The following is a 24,975-nucleotide window of genomic DNA, read 5'->3' as shown; positions in this document are numbered from 1 at the left end:
TGGAATGAGTGGAGGAGTAGCCTAGTGGTTAGTGCAGTGGACTTTGATCCTGGGGAACTGGGCTCAATTCCCACTACAGCTCTTTGTGATTATGGGCAAGCCACTTAATCCTCCATTGCCCCAGGTACAAAATGAGTACCCGTATATATGTAAACCACCTTGAATGTAGTTGCAAAATACCACAGAAAGGCAGTATATCAAGTCCCATTTTCCTTCCCCTTCCCTAGTCAATGGGCATCCAATAAATAAAGGGAACAACATGCAATGTAAGGGATAATCAGTGATGAAAGATAAAGAGGAGATACCTTGTGAGTTATGACAAGTATCTTGAACTAAATTCTAAATTTTACTGGCAACCAGTGTAGCTGCAGGAATGGCAGGTTAAGGTGGTCATGTTTCTTTGCTTGAAATAAGAGGTGTACTGCTGAATTGTGAAGAATTTAGAGTCACCGAAGTTGAACCTGAGAAATGGCAGTATAAAATAGTATTAAAGTAGTCGAATCTTGAGATGATGAAAGCATGAATTACAGTATGTAAAGAAGGAAAGTCAAGATATTTGCAAATAGAATGGATATGATGGAGCCAAAAGAAACCCTTTCATAATATCTGTGAAACCTGAATTTCAAAAGACAATGCAGAATCAATTATTATGCCAAAATAACAAAAGGAGTGTGTGGCTAAGCAAGGAATTTTCCTGCTTGAAAATTGTATAGCTATTGTTTATGATATGCATTTCCTTTGTTTGGCCAGCAGGTGGTGACAGTCTTTTGTTTGTAAAGTTGTTACAGAACTGTCAGTTTGTTCTTCCTGCTAAAAGCTGTTAGCTTAAGCTGTGAAGGTTTTTTTTAGTCGTAGATAAGGGAGTGGAAAGAGAAGGTTCTCTTTTCCTGAGACCCTGTGAGCAGCTATATCTTGTTCCTGAGTAGTGGAGTGCCTCAGGGGTCTGTGCTGGGGCCAATTCTGTTTAATGTATTTGTGCAAGACATTGCTGAAGGTTTAGAACAAAAAGTTAGCCTTTTTGCGGATGACACACACATAGCCAACAGAGTGGATACCTTGGAAGGAGAAGAAACCATAAGAACACAATCTTTAAAACTATATAATTTTATTTTTATTGTTTTATATTTTTTAATTATTTTTGGTGCTCAGTGTGAGTTAAGTGCATGCCACCAAAGGTATAATCACCTATTTGCACCAGTTACCCTCATTTCCTACCAAAGTTTATAATAATCGCCAAGTAAGTTGTTAAATCTATTTCCGTCCCAACTGCCGGTTCACATTATACACTGTTTTGCTTGAATCAAACTTATAACAAAATCATTTAGAACTAGAGTTTTAAAAGTCACTTAGCTTGGGAGGCAACTGGGGCTGGTGTTTACTTAAAAATGTCAACAGTGATCATATCATTCGGTGGATCTGTATGTCAAATACAAAATTCTCTCTCCTGTGCTGTTCCCGACGCAGTGCCACGTTTCACCATACAACGGAGTCTTCAGGAGTACCGTAAAGTAAAAACATATTACCCCCATATTGTAGCTCTTTTCTAAAATTCCACACCTTCTTTAACAATATTTTTCTTACCAAAGTCTTAAAATCTAAAGTTTGCAAGTTGGTATCGCAGTATATAATCCATTTCCAGCTATCATGGAGGAGAAATCTCTACCCTCTCTGCTCTGCTGCACAAGGACACCGACACGTGCAGTATTTCACAAATTTCCCATCATGTCCAAACGTACTATGATACAAAATTTCTTAATCCTGATTGGTGAAGTCCAATTTCAAAATTAAGTGATCTACTCAATTTCCTTATTTAATCCTATGGGGGGAACTGTTGCGCAATCAAATATGAAACACTCATCCTTCTGAATTAAAAGGGCTGACACATCTCCCCCCTTCTGTAAACGAACTTGTAATAATAATACAAATCTCAGTTCACCACTACTGAAGAGCTGCCATTGATGAAGACTGGGGCTCAGCTGGGTTGGTCATGCCCTTCCAAAGTCATCAGGGTAGTATCAGTGACTTGGCCTTGGCTCAGTAGAGGATGAGTGGCCCTCATACCAGGGCACTTTGAGGACATTGGTGACTTCGATGTCTCAATGCTGTTGACACTCTGCCTTGAGGGGGATGAATTCCGATGCTTCTTGGCTTCTGCCTGACACATGTTATCAAAGTCCTTTGGCATTGACAAGGATGATGATGAATCCTTCCTTGCCCTTGAGAGAGGATCAGATGATGCGCAATCCTGGCAGCCACCATCGATGCTCGATGTTGAAGAAGGTGAAGGCCCTCTCAATGTCAGTATGTCCCCAGTGTCCGATGGACTGGACTTTTCAGCACCCGAAATCCTTCTGTCAACCCTTAATATCAATTCTTGACATCTGTGAAAGAATTTATATGAAGAGGGATTATGATTGGGCCCCTGGCACTGCAATAACCAATTATGAGTGTCCGTGAAGGATATGGTCCTGTTGTACTTGAGGCACTTCTTCAAACCACTGGGAGTTTTCTGGGACAAGTCAGAAAATATTGCTGAGGTGAAATCAAACAGCTTTATGGTGGAAAAAAGGTCACTGACTGGGTACCCAAGGCCTAAGAGGGCCTAATAAGTAAATAAAGGAAACTTGAAAGTGCCAAAAACCTGACTAGTAATAGAAGGGAGGAGGAGGAAAGGACACTTGCTCCACAGGAACCGCTTACACACTGAGTGCAAACTGTGATAAAAAAGGAGTTTGACTTGAAGCTATGAGGAACAAAGAAAAAGCACATCCACACTACCCTATGGAAAAATCTAGACTGATAGGCAGGAAGATGAACACATGCATGGTAGGCTGCTTCCAAAAGCTTCTAGAAGGATGCTGGGGAGCACTTGCTGCACCAGGCTTTGTTGGATGACATCGCCATTAGTAAGAATATCATCACCCTGCTTGTCCTCAGAAAGTCCAGTGATACTCTGTAGCATTGATGGATTATGGATTTTGAGAATACAGTGATTCCCTCTAGTACTGAGTACAATTGATATTGAGGAGTACAATGATAACACAGCAGCAGTGAGTGATATGGAAAATGGGAATGTAAAGATACCCTGAAGCAGTGAGTGGTATGGAAAATAATTTGGGTAGTAGGGGTGTGCAGTTTCAATGAGTGATTTGGTTGGTAAGGAGGTGAGGTGAAAAGGTATACCACTGGTGGTTGGGAGGCGGGGATAGTGCTGGGCAGACTTATACGGTCTGTGCCCTGAAGAGCACAGGTACAAATCAAAGTAGGGTATATACAAAAAGTAGCACATATGAGTTGTCTTGTTGGGCAGACTGGATGGACTGTGCAGGTCTTTTTATGCCGTCATCTACGATGTTAATATGGATTGTAGGAGTGTGTAGTAGCAATGAGTGATAGTTATTCATTTTATTTATTTCTGCATTTGTACCCCGCATTTTCTAATCAAGTTGTCAGTTCAATGTGGCTTACAATGTACTTCTGTTAGATGTTTTACGTAGACATTTGGAGTAGACGCATGCCTCGATTCAGTTTCTGTTAGTGGTCAAGCAACATGGTGTGTTTGTTGGTGGTCATCTTGACTATGTAGGTTCATCGAGTAAGAATTTTCTAAAGAAGTGTGCTTTCAGGTGTTTTCGGAATGTTAAGTAGTCATTCGTGCATTTTATAACTTTCGGTATTGTGTTCCATATTTTGGGGCAAATGTATGTGAAGCTGGTTGAGTGTGAAGATTTGTATTTTAGGCTTTGACATCTGGGGAAGTTTAAGATGAGATAGGTTCTTACACCCTTGGTTGCATTGTGCATAGGTAGTTCTATTCGCTTTGTCATGTATTCTGGTGCAAGTCCGAAGATGATAGAGAGCGTATCTTGAAGGATATACATGCTTTAATGAGTAGCCAGTGGAGGTTTTGAAGTAACAGTCTTGTGCTTTTGAATCAATTTTTACCAAATATTAGTCTTGCTGCTATGTTTTGTGCTGTTTGTAGTCTCTTCAATAATTGTTCCCTGCATCCGATATACTGTAGATTCCATTGCAATAATCAGCATGGGCTACTGTGTGGAATACGTCTCTTAGAAAGTAGTTTTTTATGCGTTTCAATTTCCACATGATTTGAAACATTTTCTTTGTGGTGTTTGAGATTTGTTTATTGAAGGATAAATACATAGTAGATGACGGCAGAAAAAGACCTGCACGGTCCATCCAGTCTGCCCAAAAGATAAACTCATGTGTGCTACTTTTTGTGTATAAGTACATAAGTATTGCCATAAACTACTAAAAACCAAGTTGTTCAATAAGGCATACCACAATGACCCATCCTAAATCCCAATCAACAAAATTCATACCAGAACTGGACATAACCAAACTTCATATACCTGCTTGACTTAACAATGATTATGAATGAACGTTAATGCTATAACACTCTATTTCTGATCTTGATAATGGACTCTCCATAATCTGCTTTCTCTTATGAACATGTATGCATTACCAACTTGTATTTCCTCATACTGGAAATGGCGATCGCCATGACGGAACAATGTAAGCCACATTGAGCCTGCAAATAGGTGGGAAAATGTGGGATACAAATGCAATAAATAAAATAAATAAAAATACTGGGAAAGACCAAAGGTCCATCGAGCCCAGCTTACCTTACCTTGATTTGTATCTGCCATTTTCAGGGCACAGACCATAGACGTCTGCCCAGCACTAGCTCCACCTCCCAACCACCAGCCCTGCCTCCCACCACCGGCTAAATAGCGGTCTACGGTGACTTCTAGGATTTTTAGATTGTCAGATGTTGGGAGGGATGTATCCATGGCATTGATATTTGGGAAGTGGTTGGTATTGTATCAGTGTGTTTTTTCCTTGTCCAGTTTGAGTTTGAACGACGATGCCCAGGATTCAATTATGTTTATGTCATCCATAATCCTGGTCACGATTTCATACAAATTCTTTCCATGGAGAAGAGAGGAAGGAAATTGTCTTCACTTGATAGGATCTGCTAACCAGGAATCCTAGGAGCCATTCAAGTACTTTCCCTCCAATTCCTTTTTTGTTGAGTATTTTTTGAGGATCTGATGGTCAACTATGTTGAAAGCGCTTGACATGTCAAATTGTAGTAGGAGAATGTTTTTTCCATTTGTGATTTCCTTTTTGAAGTTGGACAATAGTGTGATCAGCACTGTTTCAGTGCTGTGATTAGGTCTAAAGCCTGATTGGGATTTGTGTAGTATGGAAAATTTGTTGATGTAGTCCATTAGCTGGTTGGCTGCTATGCCTTCCATTATTTTAGTTGTTAGAGGTATGGATGCCACTGGCCTGTAGTTCAAGGTGTCACTGATGTTTTTCTTGGCATTCTTTGGGATTGGTGTGAGAGGTATGTTGACTTTTTCCTTCCTGGAACATGTAGTTCAGATGAGAGATGAATTTGTATAAGAATGTTACGTGCTTCCTTCCACGAGTTTTTGTTTGTTTCATTTTTGTTTTTCATCCAGGCCCGTTCTAATCTTCTGCTTCATGATTTTACCATTTTCAGTTCTTCATCAAACCATGGGACTGCTTTTTGCCTCTGTCCAGTTTTTGTTTTCATAGAGGCTATTGTGTCCAGTATGTTAGTGCTCCTTTCGACCCATTCCGATAGGAATTCTTCCATGTTGGTATGGAGGTGAGGTGATAAAGTGTAGCAGTGAATGATATGGAAGTAGGGGTGTGTAATAGCAATGAGTGATTTGGATAGTAAGGAGGTGAGGTGTAGCTATGAATGATATGGATAGTGAGGCATGCCATGAGCTGTATAGCAAGTGATGGGCTGAGGTGATAAGATGCAGCAGTGAGTGCTATAGATAGGGGGAAGCAGAGGGTGCAATGATATGTTTAGCGGTGAGTGATATGGGTGGTGAGAAGATGAGGTGATAAGCTGTAGTACTGATGAGTGATATGGATAGGAAGGCATGCGGTGATATTGTGTAGCAGTGAGTAATATGGATAGGTGAGGGAGGGGATGAGCAGTGAGTGATGTGGAGAGTAAGGAGCGAGGTGCAATCTTGCAACAGTGATTTGAGAGTTCACCATATTCTGCTTCTTTTTTCCTTTCAGACATTAGGAAAGGGTAAGAGTATTAGCACGGATCACCTGAAGCTTTTTCTCTCTCGCAGAAAGTGGCAGGTAAGTCGCAGTAAACCCCTTCTCTTTTACTTTGTGTCTAAGTAGTTTTTCAGTTCTATTGGAAGTGGTGTCCCAATTAACTGGAATCCATTGTATTTTCCTGCCCCAGAGGGCTTATAGCTTGCACTATATACCCCACTGCCATGCAATATCTGCACTGTATTCTCACATTGCTAGAGGACATCTGCAGAGTATACCCTGCTGCCATGGGATATCTGCACTTTATCTCCTAACACTATGGGTTGTGTGCTCTGTTTTCCATTATCTCTTGGGGCATACTCTCACTCCAAGGGGTATCTATACTGCATGGCTATTATATTCCCTACTGGTCTCAAGGGTACTGTATACACCAGCCATGTTGTGAAACATTTGCACCTGAAACATGCATTCCCAGTAACGTCATTGTGTATATGACCATGCAACTATACATGTGTACATGTTACTTCATCTAGACTGAGCAGACAAAGTCACAAATGTTTTAATAGGCCAGTAAAAGGTCTCTCTGTAACAGGACCCTCGGCTAAGTAAATCAGGAGACAAGAGGCAACTGGTTCCAAAGGCAAGACATCTTTATTGCTAGCAATGTACAGTACTGAGTTCCGTCTCAGGATACTGTGTGTCAGAAACCAGCTGACACTTACATTTATACCTCCCCTATTGGCCTGCGCATTAGGCCCCTTATACATCACAGTTGTCATGCGCAGTAAACGTTTGTAGTTCTTGTAGTTCTTACAGTATATACACACGTCATAACACTGAAATGATACTGGCAAGGAAAACGAAACTTATTGCCCCGTTTTAGCACACACACACATAATCACACAATGCTTCTTTCACAGAGTTGATAAGGCTCAATGGAGCTTAAGGCTCAGAGATGCAGGGTGGGGGTGGCGACACTCCCAGACTATCTTCTATTCATGTAGCGTCTACGTGCAGGCTGATTTTGTGTACAAGCCTTGGCAACTAAATGTTACAAGCGATTATCTACTGCCCTGCATCCTGTCTCAAACGGTTATTCCAGCATCTTTGGTATATTGCAAGCAGGAGCTGACAGTTTGTAGTTAAGGCACAGTGCAAGAGAATATAAAAGTTCTGTAAAAACTCTGGTTTGGAATGCGGTATAAAGAAGCCAAAGTCCTTGATGAAATATGCACAGGTCTTGAGGTAGTCCCGTCAGTCCTGATCCGGCACCGATACAGGCCAGATCCGGCCGTCACTCCTACATCTCTACAATTTGTATTGGCCCTTATCTGTGTGTTCCTTAATGATGTAATATGTAAGCTCAAATGCAAAATCAGTGACCTCTGATAAGGTTTATCAAACCCTGATACGATAATAACTCCCTCTTTCCTAGTAACATTATTCATTTCTATGTGAAAAACTCCCATAATTGGGTATGAAAAAGGCAGAGTCTAAGGACTAAACCTGCAAATGTAACAGTAATTAAAGTGCTGTGTCCCCCCCTAGCTTACGTAGTCTACAGAACATAAGAATAGCCATACTGGGTCAGACCAATGGTCCATATAGCCCAGTATCCTACTTCCAACAGTGGCCAATCCAGGTCACAAGTACCTGGCAGAAACCCAATTAGTAGCAACATTCCATGCTTCCAATCCCAGGGCAAGCAGTGGCTTCCCCCATGTCCATCTGAATAACAGACTATGGACTTTTTTCCAGGAACGTGTCCAAACCTTTTTAAAATCCAGATACGCTAACCGCTTTTACCAGATCCTGCGGCAACGAGTTTGAGAGCTTAACTATCCTTTGAGTGAAAAATATTTCCTCCTATTTGTTTTAAAAATATTTCCATGTAATTTTATTGAGTGTCCCCTGGTCTTTGTACTTTTTGAAACAGTGAAAAACAGATTCACTTCTACTCGTTCTACACCATTCAGGATTTTGTTGACCTCAATCATATCTCCCCTCAGCCACCTCTTTTCCGAGCTGAAGAGGCCTATCTTTAGCCTTCCCTCATATGGCAGAAGTTCCTTTATCATTTTCGTCCCTCTTATTTGAACCTTTTCTAATTCCACTATATCTTTTTTGAGATACGGAGCAATACTCAAGGTGAGCTTGCAACCATGGAGTGATACAGAAGCATTATAATATTCTTGGTCTTATTTTGCATCCTTTTACTAATAAATCCTAGCATCCTGTTTGCTACGATGACACTTAGATCTGTTTCTTGAGTGCTGTCTCCTAAGGTGGACTCAACATCAGGTAACTATGGTTTGTATTATTCTTCCCAATGTGCATCATTTTGCATTTGACCACATTAACTTGCCAGTTGGAAGCCCAGTCTTCCAGTTTCCTAAGGTTTTCCTGCAATTTTTCACAATCCACATGTGTTTTGACAAATTTGAATAGTTTTGTGTCATCTGCAAATTTGATCACCTCATTCATCATTCCAATTTCCATTTATAAATATGTTAAACAGCACCAGTCCCAGTACAGATCCCTGCAGTACTTCACTATTCACCCTCTTTCAATGATATCCCATGACTTTTTAATTTTCTCAGGAGTCTTTCATGAGGAGCTTTGTCAAGAGCTTTCTGAAAATCTAGATACACTACATCAACTGGCTCACCTTTATCGATGTGTTTATTCATGCCTTTGAAGAAATGAAGCAAATTGACGAAGCAAGACTTCCCTTGACTGAACCAATGCTGAATCTATCCCATAATCAGGCTTATTTTCGAAAGAGAAGGGCATCCATCTTTCGACACAAATCGGGAGATGGGCATCCTTCTCTCAGGGTCGCCCAAATCGGCATAATCAAAAGCCGATTGTGGGCGTCCCCAACTGCTTCCCTTCGCGGGGACCAAAGTTCCCGGGGGCGTGTCAGAGGTGTAGAAAAGGCTGGACTGGAGCGTGCCTAACAGATGGGCATCCTCGAGCGATAATGGAAAAAAGAAGGGCGTCCCTGACGAGCATTTGGCCGACTTTATTTCGTCCATTTTTTCTTACGACCAAGCCTCAAAAAGGTGCCCGAACTGACCAGATGACCTCCCCTGACTCCCCCAGTGGTGACTAACCCCCTCCCACCCTGAAAAAAACAACTTTAAAAAACTTTTTTTGCCAGACTCAAATATCATACTCAGGTCCATCGCAGCAGTACGCAGGTCCCTGGGGGGGGGGGGGGGGGGGAGATATGTGTGTGTCAGCGGAGGCATAGCGAAGGCGTGGACGTCCTTCTTTCAAACATTTTGGACGTCTTGAACTGCCCCCCCCCAAAGGGACAGCCAAATTTCAAGAGAGTGGAGTGGAGGAGTGGCCTAGTGGTTAGAGCACTGGTCTTGCAATCCAGAGGTGGCTGGTTCAAATCCCACTACTGCTACTTGTGATCCAAAATCCAAATAAATAAAGGGGGTGTCAGAGGCATAGCAAAGGCATGGATGTCCTTGTCACAAAAACATCCACATTTTGGACATCCTCAACTGGTGCAGGGGCGGAGACATAGCAAAGGCACCTAACACTTGGACATCCTTCACCCATATTAAAAAAAAAAAAAAAGGCGTCCCTGATGAGCACTTGGACGTTTTCACCTGGACTTTTAAGGTTGTAGACGGCAATTTATTTAAGGTTGTAGATAGCTATTATACACACAGCTTGTCTGCATGTATGAAGCCGTCTTTGGCCTGCTTGGGAAGGAAATCGTGTGCAAATGAGCTAACAGCGAGCATCTCATTTGCATGCGATTTCCTTCATGCATCCCCATTCCTTTCCGGATCGGTAAGGGAAGGGCTTTTTCCGTTCAGTTAGTGCATCAGTTAATTCACTGGAGTGCTCCCTAGGGTGCCCAGTTGGTGTCCTGGCATGTCAGGGGGACCAATGCACTACGAATGCTGGCCCCTCCCATGACCAAATGAGTTGGATTTGGTCATTTTTGAGATGGGCGTCCTTGGTTTCTATTATCACCGAAAACCGGAGATGACCATCTCTAAGGACGACCATCTCTAAGGTCAACCATCTCAACATTTAGGTTGACCATCTCTAAGGTCGACCTAAATGTTGAGATTTGGGCGTCCCTGACCGTATTATCGAAACGAAAGATGGCTGCCTATCTTGTTTCGATAATACGGGTTTCCCCACCCCTTCTTGGAACGATCTGCGAGGATGCCCTCAGGAAAACGTGGGCGCCCTGTTCGATTATGCCCCTCTATGTGTTCTGTAAGTTTAGTCCTTATAATAGTTTCCACTATTTTGCCTGGCACTGAAGTCAGGCTTACCAATCTGTAATTTCCCAGATCACCCCTGGAACCCTTTTTAAAAATCATCATTACATTGGCCACCCTCCAATGTTCAGGTGCTACGGACAATTTTAACAATAGGTTATCAATAGAAATAAAACATGGAGAGGAAAATAAGATGATACCTTTTTTATTGGACACAGCAATACATTTCTTGATTTCGTCAGATCGGAAATAAGCAAATGTTGGTAGATGACAGTATATATAAGTGAAACATCAAAGCATTTCAGTGACAGTCTAACAGGTTGGGGGTGGATAGGTGAGAGACAGGAAGATATGCATGGAGACAGGAGGGTGACAAAGCAGTACAATTTTATGGTTTATAATGGGCTAGAAAACCCAGATCTTTGTTAAGTCCTGTCTGGTGGGTGTCCAAATATTTAATCATTCTGACTTCAAAGGTCTTACGTTCCTGTATTGTTTTAATGTTCCTTTTCAGGATTCTTACCATGAAATCACTGGTACAGTGTTCTGGTTTTGTGAAATGCTGCCCCACAGGTGTGACATCCTTAATGGTACTGGCATTTTTCATATGGTGTCTATGTAAATTAAATCTCTTCTTTAGCATCTGATTTGTTTCTCCAATGTAGCAGCCTTCATTGCATTTTTTACACTGAATGATATATACCACATTGGAAGATGAGCACGTGAAAGATTCCTTAATGTTGAATATTTTTCCTTTGTGAATGACTGTGGGGTCCTGTGAAATGTTTTGGCATAGTTTGCAGCTGGATATATTGCAAAGATGTGTGCCATTCTCTTCTTTTTGAGTCTGTGTTGGGAGCTTACTTCTAATTAGCTTGTGTTTTAAATTGGGTGGCTGTTGGAAGGCCAGCACTGGTGGGGATGGGAATATCTCTATCAGTAATTCATCCTCCTGGAGTAGAGGCTGCAGATCTTTTATGATTTTTCTTAATTATTCCAGCTCTGGGTTGTATGTCACTATAAGGGGGATTCTGTCTGTGGCTTTTTTTTTTTCTTTGTACTGTAACATATATCATGGCAGTGAGGATGCACTGACCACCTACTTCAGTTGTATTGCTTTCTTTATAACAAACATTGTGCCACCATGTGATCAAAAGAAACAATTTAACTGTGGAGGAGTGGCCTAGTGGTTAGTGTGCTGGACTTTGGTCCTAGGGAACTGGGTTCAATTCCCACTGTAGGCACAGGCAGCTCCTTGTGACTCTGGGCACGTCACTTAACCCTCCATTGCCCCAGGTACAAATAAGCACCTGTGTATAATATGTAAGCAGCATTGAACCTGCTATGAGTGGGAAAGCGCGGGGTACAAATCTAACAACAACAAACAGTAACACCACACCATTTTCTCAATGAAACCCCTAGGACTTATGTGTTTACATTTAATAAAATCTGATAGACTGCTTAGCTTGGTCAGGTCAAAGTGGTTTACAATAATAATAATTGTATATAAAATAATAAAAGTACTCCAAAATCAGATAAGAACATGTCTAGTTCATTCATAAAAGAAATGCAATCACTAACATGCATACACAAAAGAAATGCAGAAAATGGTCACCACTGGATGATACACAAACTTACACTCGGGAGACAGCAAAGGTGACACAATGAGGCGATGATGCTATGTGGTCTAGAAGATTTATTCTTTAGACTGTAGACTGAGCGTCACAAGTTTTGAGAAGTTCTTGCAGTGTATGTGTAGTGAGCGAGTGGCACTGTCAGTAGCGCTTTTGGATAGCACCACAATAGGTTTTGGTACATTTCATCGTAACCAGAGATACAGACTTTTCTACAGAACACAAGAAGACTCCTGAGGCAGGCCACTGGGCTGAAACACGGCTGTGTTGTTTAATACTATTTAACATTTCTAGAGCGCTACAAAGTGTACGCAGCGCTGTACAAACACAGAAGAAAGACAGTCCCTGCTCAAAGAGCTTACAATCTAATAGACAAAAAGTAAAGCATTTAAATTTAAAATATTTAAGCAGTCAAGCACAAGAGAACAGTCACAGAAGGACTGAAGATGTTGAAGGGTGGTCAGTGTGATTAGGTGTAACTCTGGTTGGAGTAGTGGGAGAAGGTGATAGAAGAATAGAAATGGGTGAGGTAAAGTAATGAGTGGGTTGATAGGGAGGTTATATAAGACATGTCACTCTAGGGGTGGGTGGGTAGAGGGGTAAGTCTAAAGCAGGAGAAATCTTCTAGACCACGTGGAGGGGCATAATCGAAAGGGACGCCCAAGTTTTTCTGAGGACATTATAGGGATATTTCCCTGGGTATCTCGCAGGATGTCCCCCGTGAAGGGACGGGGAAACCCGTATTATTGAAACAAGATGGACATCCATCTTTCGTTTCGATAGTATGGTCAGGGACGCCCAAATCTGGAAATTTAGGTTGACCTTAGAGATGGTCGGCCTTAGACTTGGTCATTTCTGATTTTCGGCAATAATGGAAACTGAGGACACCCATCTCAGAAACAACCAAATCCAAGCCCTTTGGTCGTGGGAGGAGCCAGCATTCGTAGTGCACTGGTCCCCCTGACATGCCAGGACACCAACCGGGCACCCTAGGGGTGAACTTCATAAATTGCTCCCAGGTGCATAGATCCCTTACCATGTGTGCTGAGCACCCCCCCCCCCCCAAAAAAAACCCCAAAACCCACTACCCACAACTGTACACCACTACCATAGCCCTTATGGGTGAAGGGGGTCACCTAGATTTGGGTACAGTTGGTTTCTGGTGGGTTTTGGAGGGCTCGCTGTTTCCTCCACAAACATAACAGGTAGGGGGAAGATGGGCCTGGGCCTGCCTGCCTGAAGTGCACTGCACCCACTAAAACTGCTCCAGGAACCTCCATACTGCTGCGATGGACCTGAGTATGACATTTGAGGCTGGCAAAAAGATTTTTGAGGATGGGAGGGGGTTAGTGACCACTGGGGGGAGTAAGGGGAGGTCTTCCCTGATTCTCTCCGGTGGTCATCTGGTCAGTTTGGGCACTTTTTTGTGGTTTGGTCGTAACAAAAAAAGGACCAAGTAAAGTTGTCGAAGTGTTCGTCAGGGACGCTCTTCTTTTTTCGATTATGGGTCGAGGATGCCCATGTGTTAGGCACGCCCAAGTCCCGCCTTTGTTACACGAAACAGTGCGACAAGGCGGTGGCAGTAGCTAGAAGATTGCTAGGCTGTATAGAGAGAGGAGTGACCAGCAGAAGAAAGGAGGTTTTAATGCCCCTGTATAAGACGTTGGTGAGGCCCCACCTGGAGTATTGTGTTCAGTTTTGGAGGCTGTATCTTGCGAAGGATGTTAAAAAAATGGAAGCGGTGCAAAGAAAAGCTACGAGGATGGTATGGCATTTACGTTCCAAGACGTATGAAGAGAGGCTTGCTGACCTGAACATGTACACCCTGGAGGAAAGGAGGAACAGGGGTGATATGATACAGACGTTCAAATATTTGAAAGGTATTAATCCGCAAACGAATCTTTTCCGGAGATGGGAAGGCGGTAGAACGAGAGGACATGAAATGAGATTGAAGGGGGGCAGACTCAGGAAACATATCAGGAAGTATTTTTTCATGGAGAAGGTGGTGGACGCTTGGAATGCCCTCCCGTGGGAGGTGGTGGAGATGAAAACAGTAACGGAGTTCAAACATGCGTGGGATATGCATAGAGGAATCCTTTGCAGAAGGAATGGATCCTCAGAAGCTTAGCTGAAATTGGGTGGCGGAGCAGGTGGGGGGAAGAGGGGGTGGTGATTGGGAGGAGAGGATAGGGGGAGGGCAGACTTGTACGGTCTGTACCAGAGCCGGTGATGGGAGGCGGGACTGGTGGTTGGGAGGCGGGAAATACTGCTGGGCAGACTTATATGGTCTGTGCCCTGAAAAGGACAGGTACAAATTCAAGGTAAGGTATACACATATGAGTTTGTCTTGGGCAGACTGGATGGACCATGCAGGTCTTTTTCTGCCGTCATCTACTATGTTACTATGTTACACCTCTGACATGCCCCTGGGAACTTGGTCATCCCCGTGACAGAAAGCAGTTGGGGACGCCCACGATCGGCTTTCGATTATGCCGATTTGGGCGACCCTGTGAGAAGGACGCCCATCTTCCAATTTGTGTCCAAAGATGGGCGTCCTTCTCTTTCGAAAATAAGCCTGATAGTATCATCGTCTCATTGTATCACCTTTATTGTCTCCCGAGTGTGATTTGTTCTGCAAAGTTCTTGTTCTTCTGTATTTTGATACACAAACTTAGACAGATCTGCAACCCAACAACACTCCCAACACCATGTGCTGTTTTAGCAAATTTTGCCTGCATCAGAGACTAAAACCTCACTAGAAGCACAAGAAATACTTTAGTCAGTGCAATAACTGTTCATGATAGTAACCGTGATGTGATTAACAAACTTACTCAGTTCTATATGGACATAATGGCTCATTGCATTAAAAGAAACAGAAACCAATCTCATTTAAATAGACAATGTGGTGTGAAACACAGACCTAGATTCTTCTGGAAAATGGCACCAATCTGAAGACTATGGCAAACAGCACAAAAACGGCAAGGAAACTAAAGCAATAATTAATATATGGAACAAGCCATTCATCTCAATTTAATGGGTTGGGTTGTAATTGCCGGTACATGATGTTGAAGCTCAGTTCTCTGAATCTGCACAGGCTTTGCACTGTTTTAAGTGTGTTTCACCAAAGTGAGAGCACCTATTGTCAGTCATTCCATCTGTCTGTCTTTCTGTCCATCCGTACACGTTTGCTGGTGAGTAAACATTACGCGTAGGGACACTGACATAGAGGAGAAGCCAGCAGTGGGATACTGGGGAGGCCAAGCACTATCACCCAGAGAGTGCAGAAAGTGTTGTGGGGGTGACAGAGAGGTGAGATTTGAAGAACTGAAAAGCTGGTGGTCAGAGATAGCAGGATTTGCCAGGTGGTGACAGTAACCTGAAGAACTGAGGAAGTGCATCAGCTGCAGGGTAGTGAGGAGGCCAGGCCCCACCTCCCATTAACAATTGATGTTCTGGTGGTTGGAGGCCAGACCTCATCACCCAACTATAGGGAGGAACCAACAGTGGAACAGGTGATGAATATGTGGATGGGAAAGGAAGAAGAAGGAAGGGGAAGGCATCCTGGAGAGAAAGAAAGAAGAGAGAAACAGGAAAGCTTAAAGAAAATATGTGCTCCCTTCACCTTCCAACTCCCCCCCCCCCCCACCCCCACACATACATATACCTGTACCGTTCCCATAGACACAAATGTACATACCACACCACAAGTACAAACACTTCATATACTCATCCACCATGTACATCCTTCCAACTTACTAAGACATATTACACCATGCCTTTTCCCATCCATTCATCAACACAGACATGCCTGAGTCTGCCAATGGCGGAAGGGGAAATACACCATTGTGTCACTTTTTTAAGTGTGTATTTTCCAGCTTCTTCACATTAAATTAGTGCTACCAGAAAAAAGGAGATTTATAATATCAGGGGTTTGAAACTTTTTCTCCGTCTCCTGGCCTATATGCTAAGTCCTACATCTGTAAAGAAATAGGGCTTGAATTTTTACTTTTTGAATTTCAGCTCGTAGTATTTACATGTGGTTCCGGGTAAGAAAAGGTACAGCTGTTTTGTATACTTGTACACCCAGAAACTGACTACTGAATTACAAAAAGCAGTAACACCAAATGTAGAAAACACTGAGACTGGCAGATACATATATTCATGTGTTCCATCTTCCTAAACTGATCTATCTATTTTTATTTTTCATTTTCCTGTTCTTTGATCCAGCGCTCCCTAATCAGTTATAAATCCAATATGATAATGAGGTCCATCCTAGAACTCTTAGAAGATACATCCAACTACTTGTCCATTGCTGTCCCAAAACATCTCAAAGAATCTTCAGTTCTGTCCTCATCCTCTGATTCAGATGACTTAGATGAGTTGCCTTTCATTCCTATGCCCCTACAAGTGGAGTTTTCTAGCTCCAGGATGTCCCTCAATGAGATCCCTACAGATGATGAGACCATGGGGCAAGTGAACAGCTCTCAGGAAGATGCTAGTCCAAAGGAGGTGACCTCCATAGAGTTTGAAGAAAAAGGAATGATAGCAGCAGAACAGTCTGTTGAAATAAAAAAACAAGACACTGAGTCATTGGGAAAAAGGCAAAAGGGATCTCTTCCCAGAAAGAGGTCTACAGAAGCTGAAGCTCCTGGGTCTTCAGATGAAGAAAATGCTGAGCCTCAGAAAAGGCCAGAATATGCCAGAAAATCTCCAAGGAAAGGCTCAAGTTTTGAATCACCAGAAACAACCCACAAGACAGCCGTATTTTCACGGAGGGGGGAATTGAGACGGGGGAGTTCTGCAGATAGTGCCCTTCTTCTTAACCTGTCTCCAGATAAAGAACAGGATAAAGAACATATGGATGAGCCTGAGAAACTTCAAAACGTTCTGAAAAAGGCTGCATCAATGGAATTACCAAGGAGAAGCCCCAGCCCAGGTCAAACTGAAGAAAAGAGCTCATATCGCAGAAAGTTGGGATCTGTAGAAGAAGAATATGCACAAAGGTTGGAGCTGATGAGGCAAAGGCTTTTGCGAGGAGGCTCTACAGATAGTAAAGTTAGTGGACTTCGAGGGCCTCTCATGGAAACTCTAGTGGTGTCCTCTGACAAGAAACGTACTAGCTCTGTAGACAGACAAATTCCTCGGCATCCAAGATCAGAAAAGCAAGCTTCAGCACCATTGCCTGCACCTGTCCCTGCCACTAAATTAACCCGTGCAGCATCCAGTGAGACTGCTCCTCGTTATGAAGTTTCTGAAATGCGAGTCTTACGCAAGGCCAGTTCCTTCTCCCATGGAGAAACTGAACCACTCATTCTGCACCGTCGTCAAGGAGCCCCACTAGAAATTCCTATTGCACATTTAGAGACCCAGAGACTAAAGGAATCACCTTCACTGTCAGCTCTGACAGATGAAATGAGGCTGGAATCCACACCATCAACACCAAGAGAAATATCCTCCAAATCATCTACACCAGAGATGGAAAAGCAAATGCCAGAAATGGAGAAGTCAAAAGCAAATTTAGGTAAAGCAGCAACCAAAGCACAGGTCAGTCTGCAGCAAGAGTCAAGACACTCAGAAGTTAGTTCTGGTACATTATCTAAGACAGCCCTGAGAAAGAACTCAAGTATTACTCAGCTCAGTAAGGACATTGTTTTGAAGGAAGTGGCATCAATAACTGAATATGACAAAACTGCTGAACAGCTCCATCAAGAAAAGAAGCCTATGGAAAATCTGCTACTGACAAAAGAAATTACAGCATCCTTGAAGGAAGCTTCATCTTCTAGACCACCTTTCCAGTCAGGACCATCTCCTGTTTCTGGGTCAAAGCTTACTCCCTATGCAGAGGTCATGCAGTCTCTACTGGCTCCAGCACTTCCTGCAGACCTAAATCAACCTGAAAAATCTCAGAAAGATAACCTACCTACACCAGAAGTACAACCTATAAGAGCCATTCAAGAGTCACTCCCTAAACAGTCTTTGAACAAAAAGGAGCCTCATGCAGCTATTTTTGCAAAGGCTGCCATATTGTCACAGAGACAAAATGTCAAAGAAACCATTGAGGCTCCAAATGAAATTCCATCTAGATCTTCTAGTACAGAACGAGTCTTGACTTTTGATAATATAGACTCTGAAGAGGTCTTTGAGGCCAAATTTAAGAGGGGCAGAGAATCATCACTCACTAGAGGGTTGAAACGTTTAACAGGTTCAAAGTCTGAAGTTAGACATCTTGCTGCTGGACCAACTGTTTATGAGGAGGATATGTATCGGCCAAGCCCTGTAGGTGTGCCTCTAGAGTTTTTGCCACCTCTAGTACCCAGACGGATTGAGGAAAGATCCAGGTCTGTCCAGGATCTTCATGAGGTAGAAAAGGATTTTGGCTTCATGAGGAGACTGTCACAGCACTTTAAGCGTATCTCAACCACTGAGGGGAAAGAGAAACTTCAGGAGCAGGAACATGGCCAAGAAATAGTGGGCCATGGCCGGCGACTGTCCTGGAACTTGGGTTTTGGGAGCTCTAAGGAGAAAAAGGACTCACAAAGCTTGAAATCTGAGCCTGGAACAATTAAAGTAAGTTCTGAGTCTCTAGACAAAGAGTCAAAGAAACCAAGTGGATCACCAGTAATAGCCATGAGGAAGAAGTTTGGAGATACCATGGACCGATTATCCATGAAACTACGTAGCCACTCAGAAGAGAGAAAGGGGGCAGAAAAAGGAGAGATTAAAGAGGAGAAACCAGAGAGAAGAACACCTCTACTGTCACTACTCAGGAGATCCAGCTCTGAAGGAGAGAACCTAAGGAGAATGGGGATTCCTCAGAACCAGCTGGCTTCCCAGTCAGGTTCTGCCCCATCCACAGAGTCGGTCCAGTCTCAGCTTAGCATCCAGTCTGAGGTGGTGTTGAAAGGTAAGCAGGAAACAAACATTTTCATTCATGGTTGTCAGTGGATTCAGGGTTGTGTGATTCCTCAGAAAAATTGTCTCTCATGTTCCATATCAGTTGTCAGGAATCTCAGCTAACACAGTTACCTACTCCAAGGGGTAGCTGTGTTAGTTTGTAACTGCAAAAATGACAAAGAAGCAGTTAGCACATTATAGATTAACCAAATTATTGAGACATGAGCTTTTGAGGACTAGAGTATGAGATGCCACCAACCTCTTTGACATGTCTTCCCAGATGTATCGTTTTCATTGACCCCAGAGAAGTAGTTACAGTGTGAGTACATACAGTAGAAGAGGTATCTCTATCTGCTGATTAGTACATGAGAAAGAAGTTTCCATAGTGTAAGTTAACATAGTTGCAATAATTATGACATCAAAATATAAATGCTTTTATGATAGTTGAGACCAAAATAATCTATTTAAGACCTTGATAAGAACAATACTAAACTGTTTAAAGTCACAGCTTATAAAATAATGAACAGCCATGTTTTTCACAGAGAACTTTAAACATTGGTAGTTTGTCAGAAGGAACCTGAAGTGGGGATCTGGAGTATGGGGGAGGGAGAGGACAGCTGCTTTATGTCACAGACAGGCTTTAGTGAGATGACACCCTTAATTGGAGACCCAGAAGGATCCTGGAATGGGAGGGGGGCTGGGGGGAGTGGGAGGAAAGAATTTACCTAACAGAAAAGAACCTGGAGAGGGAGGGTGCTTTACCTCACAACACAATTCAGTGGGAAGGACTGTGACAAGATGAAAACCTGAATCTTTTATTTCTTCAAAGCAGCTGATGATAACCAAAGACGATCCCGGTGGGACCGCTGGGGCTTGTCTCGGGGAAGAAAGGATAAAGTTGCATCGCAGCCTAACATTCCTGCCAGCCTGCTGAGGGAGGATGGTTCCATCGTGGGGAGGCAGTATGTACGCAATGAATCTGGTATGGACTGCAAATGTGTGCATTATTTATTTTGTTAGAATTGATATTTGCTTAATCATAGTAGCACTAAAAAGGCAGTTTGATAAACTAGGTACCCGCATTTACAGACCCCCTATGTGCATAAATGGAGTACTTGGACTTATATTTAAAAGTACGCTGATGTGCAAAAAGTGCCAGCACCTGAGTGCTATTCTGTTACGGTGTGTCTTAATTACATAGCATCTAAATGAAAGGAGGCATATACTTTGTATTGCTACTTGAATATTTTACTTCTGTAATTGTCTGTTGCTTATGCCTTGAGTGAATTCCTTCAAAAAAGGCGGTAAATAAATCCTAATAAATAAATAAAAACATGGATGAAGGATAGGCAGTACACAGACAGGGCTCCCAATTACATCTGTAACTTACAGAATCCTGCCAGTTACTCTGAGTCCAGGGCTGGCGTAACCGCAGACATATAAGTATTGAGCCTGCCAATACCAGCTTATACTAGTATTCTATAACGGATTGTGCAGGGCATCGAAAAAGAGGTTTACATATAAATAATCTATATAAATAAAATCCCCCTCAGACATTCTGAATCCCCCTCAGACGTTCTGAAGCTCACCTCACTCCAACTGTGGCTCCTGACCTAGGCTATTCGGACTCCCGCACTCAGCCACGCCCATCTGCGCCCTAGGCCACGCCCCATCTGGACATAAAAAGCACTCTCAACGTTCCATTGACCACTGACGTCAATGAAGCCAGTTCGTTTGTTCGAAGCTCTGAAGCAGCAGAAACACAGTCTGTGGGCCCCGCCCTCGCGTCAAACGTAATGACGTTGAGGGCGGAGCACATTCAAGGAGCCAATCAGTAGCCGAAAGCAGGAGAGAGGGCGGAACGACGAAGAGGAGGCGGGAGAGAGGGCGGAATGTGGAAGAGGAGGCGGCCCAGCAGCGCTTCGACCTCACAAAATCCTACCAGCCATGGAGGCGGAATAAGGGAAGGAAGAAATAACTGCACTCAGCGCCAAGGAGTAGCGGGCACGCCAAAAAAAACCCAACAAACCGGAGAGGGACGTGTAGCTCCGCCCTCACGTCACCACGCGATTACGTCAACGGCAGGGCGGAACAAACAGCGTCGCACATACACAACTTGGACGGAGATCCCGAGCCCCCCTCGGTAAGCGATGACGTCGATGGCGGGGCGGTAAAGAGAGCATCACACAAACACAACTTGCACCGAGATCCCGGAGCCACCCTCGGTAACCGACATCAACACACACAACCTAATCTCATAGCAACAGGGTCAACTCTGCCTGAGAGGGTATGCTGGCATGGAGGAGGAGGACATTAGGGAAGGAAGACAGAACTGCTTAACAGAAGGAAAAGCAGGTGGGGAGGAAGGGGCACACACTCACTCAGTAGAGATGGGGAGGGGGAAGGCAAGAGAGGGGAAAAGAGGGAGGAAACGGAGGGGGCCCAACAAAAGGGAAAAGTACGAATGGGGGGGGGGGGGGGGGTAACCAGACGCTCTGTCAAACACACTGTAGCTCTCGGAAAACTCTGTCTCTGTCACTCACTGTGTCCAACATACGCACTCGCACACAGTCATTCTGAAACACACACACTCAAACACAGATACACAAGCACTCAATCTCTCTCTCTCTCACACACAGTCACTCTCACACACACACTCACTCTAATATACACACTACGAGGAAAACCTGGCTAGCGCCCGTTTCATTTGTTTCCGAAACGGGCCTTTTTTACTAGTATATAATAAGAATATATAAAATATATAAAGCCAAATAAAACCTCAAGAATTAAAAATAAAAGATTAAAATCCCTTTATACTGTAAAAAGAAAAAACCTAAGATAAGCATAAAGCTAAACAATGTATTTAAAGATAAAACAGGGAGTAAACTTTCTAGAGCACTGTTTCCCAAGTCCGGTCCAGGAGGACCCCCTTGCCAGTCAGGTTTTCAGGATATCACAATGAATATGCAGGAAAGAAGTTTGTATGTAATGGAGGCAGTGTATGAAACTCAAGTTCATGCATATTCATTGTGGATCTCCAGAAAACCTGACTGGCAAGAGGTACTCCAGGACCGGACTTGGAAAACACTGCTCTAGATAACTTAAGGGGCCTTAACTAAGCTGCAGTATAAAGTGGTCTTAGCCTGCCCTTCTGAGGGTTCTTCCCCGCACTAAGGCCACTTTTACCACAGCAGGCCATTAAAGAAAATTAGCACATGAGCACTTACCAATACCGATTTTGGATATGGTAAAGCCTCCGGTGCTAATCCTGTGCTAATCGGTTAGTAAACAGTACTGTCACTGCTCTGATTAGCACAGAAATGCCCACTCTCTGCCCCTTCCGTGATAAAATAAAACAAAATCTCTGTTTTTTCTATTTACTATTAACTTTCTCTTTGCTTCATGTACAATTTCTCATTCATAATAGATTTTCTAAATGTTAAACATCCATAGCTATCCCAGTATATTTATGATACTGTATTGTAAAATTGGATTCTTACAACAAATCACTTTCTTATGCATTATGGTTCAAAGGATTCCTGACCACAAGATCATACCAAGTAATAACGAACGCGGATAGATCACTCCCATGGACACCTGAATGTGGAGTTCCCCAAGGATCCCCCCTCTCGCCAACCTTATTCAACCTGATGATGATACCTTTGGCCAAACTGCTAGCCAATCAAGACCTCAACACCTACATTTATGCAGATGACATCACAATCTACATCCCGTTCAAACATGATCTAAATGAAATCGCCAATGAGATCAACCAAAGCCTCCAAATAATGCACACCTGGGCAGATGCATTCCAACTAAAACTTAATGCAGAAAAAACACAATGTCTTGTACTCACCTCACAACATAACACAAAACACTTCTCTACCATAACCACACCATACTGTTCTCTCCCTGTCTCAAAAAACTTGAAAATTCTTGGAGTCACCATTGATCGAAACCTCACTCTCGATGACCACGTGAAAAACACGACGAAAAAGATGTAAAACATTTCTTCCCGAGATACATCTTCCGTACCCTGGTACAGTCAATGGTAATAAGTCATCTGGACTACTGCAACGTATTATACGCGGGCTGCAAAGAACAGATTATCAAAAAATTACAAACTGCCCAGAATACTTCCGCCAGACTCATATTTGGAAAAACTAAATATGAAAGTGCAAAACCCTTAAGAGAGAGGCTCCACTGGCTCCCACTTAGGGAACGCATTACGTTCAAGATCTGCACGATTGTTCACAAAATCATTCACGCAGACGCCCCAACCTACATGCTAAACCTCGTAGACTTACCTCCAAGAAACGCCACAAGATCATCCCGCAAATTTCTCGACCTGCACTTCCCCAGCTGTAAAGGATTAAAGTACAAGCAAATGCATGCTACCACATTCTCGTACCTGGGCACGCAATTGTGGAATGCATTGCCTACAGACCTGAGAACTATCGACGAAACAAATATCTTTCGCAAATCTCTGAAGACATATCTCTTCAGCAAGGCATACAATGAGAACTAATAGCCACACCAATTCACCCGACAACCCACTCAGTCAAGATAGCTCACCTTAGTCAATCCTTTCCTTCCTCTTTCTACCCTTATTTAACCTCTGCACAATATTAAATGTAACTGTCACCCTGCAATGACAATGTTAACAAAACTATGTAAGCCACATTGAGCCTGCAAATAGGTGGGATAATGTGGGATACAAATGCAATAAATACATTATTCTTTGTTAAGTATCCCATATTCTTTATTGTAAGCTACATTGAACTCAAAGTTGTTTGGCATAATGTGGGATATAAATGTCACAAATAAATTAAAAAATGATGCCTCTGCTCTACATTCCATTATTTAGGTACTAAGTCATTAAAACTGAGTTTAGTGTGGTTTCTCGGACTGAGCCCCTGTTTAAGCGTACAAACATGGGGACAACCTGTATTATGAGAAATCCCATGCACAAAATGACTCTCAAACAATCCACTTTTTCAACTGCTTTTGCCAGAAATTGGAATTTTCTTTCTGTTTCAGCTTAATGCAGTCAGAATTTCCTGACCATTCTCTTTTTCTATTCTAGACTTTCCTCCCGTTTTCCACATTAAATTAAAGGATCAAGTGTTACTGGAAGGAGACTCTGTGACACTCTGCTGTCTTCCTGCTGCATGTCCAGCTCCCAAAATCCTCTGGCTGAAAGGTAAGGGAATGGGACTTGATATGCTGCCTTTCCGAGGTTACAATCGAAGCAGTTTACATAATATATACTACTACTAATCATTTCTATAGCACTACTAGACATATGCAGTGCTGTACACATTATATGCAGATACTCTGTCTGTCCTTAGAGGGTTCACAATCTACATTTTTGTACCTGGGGCAATCGGAAGGTTAAGTGTCTTACCTTGGGTCACAAAGAACCTCAATGGGAATCAAACCCAGGTCACCAGGATCAAAGCCTGTTGCACTAACCATTAGACCACTCCTCCACTCCATATACAGACACTTATTTTGTACCTGGGGCAATGGAGGGTTAAGTGACTTGGTAGAGTCAGAAGGAGCTGCAGTGGGAATCACACTCAGCTCCCCTGGCTCTTAGGCTGCTGCACTCTCCATTAGGTTACTCCTCCACACCTTTGTTTTAGGGTATAATCCCAGGAAAGCACAGTGACCAGGAGTTAATCCCAGGATCCTATGACTGAAAGGTAAAGCTATATGTCTCAGGACAGGAAAGTGATCCAAACAAAGGACTTGGTAAACAGGGGGTGGTAAGTAAATATAGCAAAATCATAAATACATACACAGACTTTTGCGACTGTATCTACAGGATAAGCCACAATAGAATACGAAAACCAAATAAAAACATTATCTGGCCTATATTCAATGAATACTTTAAGAAATCTTCAAACACACAAAATGTACCAAAAACATTTTTACAAAGTAAACATATTCATTATATAGTATGCCGATAGCAAAACACATCATATGCATATAACCCAGCTCTTACAAATATCATTAAATTCCATTTTAGTCAAAGGCATTTAGAGATATTTACTGTCAAATGTGGGATCTTTCAGAATTCATCCAGCAACACCACACAGGCTTAT

At 42.8% G+C, this 24,975-nt stretch overlaps 1 protein-coding gene across 1 annotated transcript in view; it reads left to right on the top strand.

The window, feature by feature from the left end:
- Window positions 1-24,975, top strand: part of SPEG (striated muscle enriched protein kinase) — a 495,656-nt gene that overhangs the window by 408,806 nt on the left and 61,875 nt on the right. The window contains exons 29-32 of the mRNA XM_030208751.1: window positions 6,094-6,162; window positions 16,199-18,875; window positions 19,698-19,847; window positions 23,952-24,068. Of these exons, the coding sequence (XP_030064611.1) occupies window positions 6,094-6,162; window positions 16,199-18,875; window positions 19,698-19,847; window positions 23,952-24,068 (3,013 nt within the window). The remainder of the gene's footprint in view (window positions 1-6,093; window positions 6,163-16,198; window positions 18,876-19,697; window positions 19,848-23,951; window positions 24,069-24,975) is intronic.

Source organism: Microcaecilia unicolor, chromosome 7 (genome assembly GCF_901765095.1).
Source record: "Microcaecilia unicolor chromosome 7, aMicUni1.1, whole genome shotgun sequence".
Lineage (NCBI taxonomy): Eukaryota > Metazoa > Chordata > Amphibia > Gymnophiona > Siphonopidae > Microcaecilia > Microcaecilia unicolor.
Note: the sequence above shows the minus strand (reverse complement) of the source record. Positions and strands in the feature narration are given on the sequence as shown.